This window comes from Cibotium barometz, chromosome 58 (genome assembly GCF_041138505.1).
Source record: "Cibotium barometz isolate CiBa-2024 chromosome 58, ASM4113850v1, whole genome shotgun sequence".
NCBI classification, from domain to species: Eukaryota; Viridiplantae; Streptophyta; class Polypodiopsida; order Cyatheales; family Cibotiaceae; genus Cibotium; species Cibotium barometz.
In genome coordinates, this window is record NC_141103.1 from 9,790,427 (window position 1) to 9,794,603 (window position 4,177).

General features: G+C 44.3%; 1 protein-coding gene across 1 annotated transcript; it reads right to left on the reverse strand.

Annotated features, from left to right (window-relative positions):
- Positions 1-2,623: 2,623 nt before the first annotated feature.
- Positions 2,624-3,874, reverse strand: PSBY (photosystem II BY). The gene is made up of 2 exons (XM_086792749.1): positions 3,737-3,874; positions 2,624-3,638 (listed from the first exon to the last, which is right to left on the reverse strand). Exon 2 carries the CDS (start codon positions 3,603-3,605, stop codon positions 2,805-2,807), a length of 801 nt encoding a protein of 266 aa, XP_086648875.1. The 5' UTR covers positions 3,606-3,638; positions 3,737-3,874; the 3' UTR covers positions 2,624-2,804.
- Positions 3,875-4,177: the final 303 nt, after the last annotated feature.

Consider the following 4,177-nt stretch of genomic DNA (forward strand, 5'->3'; position numbering starts at 1 on the left):
AAGAAGGTAAGATCTCAAGAGAAGAAGATAGCTCTGCATTTCAGAAATGACTGAATTCTCCCATTCATAGTATCAAAAGTTGCATATATACAAGTGGGCTTTGCATGGCCACCCAACTTAAGATGGATGCCCATTGCCTATCTCTACCCATATGTATAATGCTTATGGTTGGCTTTTGTTACATCATTGGGTCCACGACCATACATAAAGTGAAATACTCCGAGGCTAGAGGTGGGGATTTCAACACATGTACAGAATGAGTGAATAGATCTCTTAGTTATAATGTCCTAATGGGTTTTAGAGAGAGAAAAGAGATCACATTTGGTGAACTTCTCATGCTTTCTCCAAAGCTTAGGAAGGGGCTAGCACAAGGGAAACAAAGAAGAAGAAGAAGAGGGCTTTAGGGACACCTATGGCTCCGAAGGTAGACATTGATGTAAGAGATGATGTCCCGAAGATTGATCGCATCATTGATGGACAATTGATTTTTAATACATACATTGATGGAGAGGCATCAATAAATGTCATGAATGACAAGACAATGAAGTGGGACCTCCCATGAAGCTAGCTTGACATAGTCCACAAGCAAAGTTCACCTAATGAGAATCTTACCGGGATTGGGGGGTACGTGGCATGACACACATGCCTTTGTTGGTGATGTTCTAGATAGGGCTGCTTGGTTTCCACCTTGGGAGTGGCTTACTTGGGTTGGGTGTAGTCTACATTTAGGTGGCAAGATGCTAGCCAAACCCTATCACATCCTTGTCGTTGTTACTCGAATGTAATTGTGTTTTAGGGTTTTGTTTTAACATGCACTTGGTTGTACAATGATGGGACTCAATGAAGAGTTAATGTTGCTCGGAACTACATAAAAGTGATATACCTAGATGAATCCAGGAACATGCCCAAATTCACCTTATCAGAATGTGCAATTTATAACCTCATGGTAGTCATCCACAAGACAAAAAACCATTAACTCCATCATGCATAGTATGGACTGGTAACTACGACATCCACATCCCCGCAAAAAGTGAATTTACTAGCTTAGAAGTGTTTCATGTGATCTCTTCATGCATTAACTCCATCATGCATAGTATGGACTGGTAACTACGACATCCACATCCCCGCAAAAAGTGAATTTACTAGCTTAGAAGTGTTTCATGTGATCTCTTCATGCATTGATTAGATATTGAAATGTCAACACGACCACTATGTGCAATGTTTTAAACATGAAAACGCATTGCCTGCATTATCAGCTCTGTGGACTCCAAAACTTTAGCTAGTAGATATTGGAGCAGTTTTTTACAGACTTTTGGCAAGATCGCAGCCTAACAGCAAGACAAGCGAAGGTCCTCATCAGCAGAAATAATTTTTGCGCTTAAGGTGGTGTTCTCAGCTAGAAGATTTTCAGGATGTCTTCAAGAGGGGTGGTGATCGTTGTGCATTTGACAGAAGAGCCCATTATCCTGTTCTTTGGAGAAGTTACCCCTGCCCAACTAGACTTACTGACTAGGCCACTAACATGAGCGACTGTCAGATATTCCAACTAACCTAGAAGCATCCATTTTGCCACCTCCCCGAAGTAGAAGAATCCTTAATAGACCACCTGTATTCTAATGTACTACTAAAGAAAGCTTCCTTTGGTATGCTATGTTTCATTGATTGTAACCACATGTCAGTCCCTCCTTTCTGCAGGCTTATAAAAGAACCAAAAGCACAACTATAGACATTCTTGCAGCAGGCAAAAGCCAAGCAAACTGGCTAGTCCAGAAGCAGACTCCACTTAGAGTCCTTGCAAGACATGTAGGTGTAGTCTGGATCATCCCCACCCACACTTTGCTACAGCAAGTCCTGCAGGAGTCCTGGATGACTTCTATACACACTCCCACAATTCTTTCACAAAATCCTGGAGATATGGGAAGGGAGAAATGGGGAAACCACCTTCCAAAATTGGAAGAGAATCACATGATTGTAGCAGCACTTAGCTGCATGGGAACCGATAATACACCCCTCCATTCTTACAAGGGAGATATGCTACAAAGATGGCTTACCTCTTAACTTCCTTTTATCAACCTTCAGGGGTAGCAACCTTCCTCAAGAGCAAGTACCTCACGTGCACATTGAGACAGAGCAAGGGCCCTCATCCCAAGAGTGCTTTCAATCAAAGATGTCATGTTTTCAATTCAAGGATGGAAAGATAATTCCACACATTTCCTTATCACCATATTTTGAGGTGCTTCTATAATTTGACTTAATAGTGTACAAATGCATGAATGCTTCCCTGATTGTCTATGTTATGAGCAAAACAAGATATAGGTAGACACTTCCAACTACAATTTTCCTAACATAGACCGACTGCATGCCACGTAAAGCCACCCATACCCGACACTTGCTGAGCCACATGTTCAAAAATGCAGCTCTATCTCTCTAGAGGGTTTTTCTTTGCAGGTAAAGATATAACATGGAAGAAAATGCAAAATATGTATCAATGTACGAATCAAAATTTTAAAAGTTTCCAAGCTTAAGAGTCCCAAAACAAAACATCATAATTGCATTGGATTGACTTAGCTACTACATAGTAGAGATGCTATGAAATAAGGCAAGTCAATGCAAAGACAGCACATGAAAAAGCACTCATATATATATTATATTGAAAAAGAGACATCCCAATTTCCAGTTTTTTTAATAAAATCAACTAGACAAGGATGTCCAGCGCAAAGAGTTATAATTAATGTTCACGAATGATCGATCGAGCCTCCAAGAAACGTAAGATAAGAATTATGCACCTGGAGTAGTCTGTACCTTCACTTCTTGGACCTCATTTTGTCAATCTGATTCAATGCCGGCTGGAGGATATTGAAGAGCACCCATCCAATGGCAGGAACGAGGACAACCAGTAGCAAAAGACCCCTGGAGTCACTGTCTGCTGCAAGGGTCGCGATTTCGTCCGCAGCATCAGCATGTGGTGAGAGCAGCATGGACATGGCTCCGAGGCCAAGGCCTCCTACTACGGCCTTGGAGGATGTCATCTTGTTGATCTGGTTCAACGCTGGCTGCAAGATGTTGAAGAGAACCCAGCCTACAGCAGGGATGAGGACCACCAGCAGCAGGAGACCCCTGGAGTCATTGTCAGCAATGAGGGCAATCTCCTGCAAAGCCGATGCTTGGGAAGCACACATGAGGGAGGCCATGGAACCGACCCCTAAGCCAATAGCCAAGCCCTTGGCGCTCTTCATTCTGTTGAACTGGTTGAGGGCAGGCTGCAGGATGTTGAAAAGGACCCATCCAATGGCCGGCACAAGTGGGATCAGGATGGCCGCGCCACGGTTGTCGGCCGCTGCAAGCTCCATAACCTGCTGTGCTGCCAACGCTGAGTCTGCAGACGCCATAGCCGCAAACACTGCACCGGCCAATGCACTGCCCCCTAGGGTAACCTCTTCTCGTGTAAATGAAGATGAAGAAAGCTTCTCCTGCAGAGAATTGTAAACCCTAAACTGTGTGGGCTGCCGTGAAGCCGAGAGGCCCTTGATTCCAGACCCTAATTTGGGCTTGAGTGGTGAAGGGGCCATCAGGCTAGAGCTCGCCACAGCTGCCACCATAGCCATGTCTGCAATCAATCCAATTAAGCACAGACGAACCTACATTGCAGAAATTCAGAGCAAAACCCTCGTCTCAGAAGAAACCCGTATGCAGAATTCAGTAAAGTTGGCGATGCCAGACATTGAGCATAGCATACCTTGATGATGATGATGATGGCGGCCTGCCTCTCGTAGTGCACACAGCCTTCAGGGGTGGCTCCTTTTGATAAGCTTCCCTCAGCCAGTCATTAACGTCCACGTATTCCTCCACCTTGCACCATGAAGATTCCCTACGTATTCACACTCATCGGCCGCCCAGATCGCCGTTCACACGTACCTTCTGCCCATGCCCCCCATGTGTGTGTACATCCTATCCTCGGCTTCAATGGAGGCTATGGTTGAACGGTGAACCAATGTCCTCAACTCCACCATCTTTGCACACCTTGCAAAATCTCATTGGTTGAGTAACTCCGGACTTAATAACGATATAAAACCAAGGCGAACTCATGTATTGCCTGCCTAATCCTACGTTTTCGAGGATATTGGCAATGATAACAAGCTTCTCTTGAGGAATTCCATAGAAGATCAAAGCTATGCAT

What these genes read in the sequence shown, in the direction of transcription:
- PSBY (XM_086792749.1), bottom strand. Translation starts at nt 3,605, where the DNA reads ATGGCTATGGTGGCAGCTGTGGCGAGCTCTAGCCTGATGGCCCCTTCA.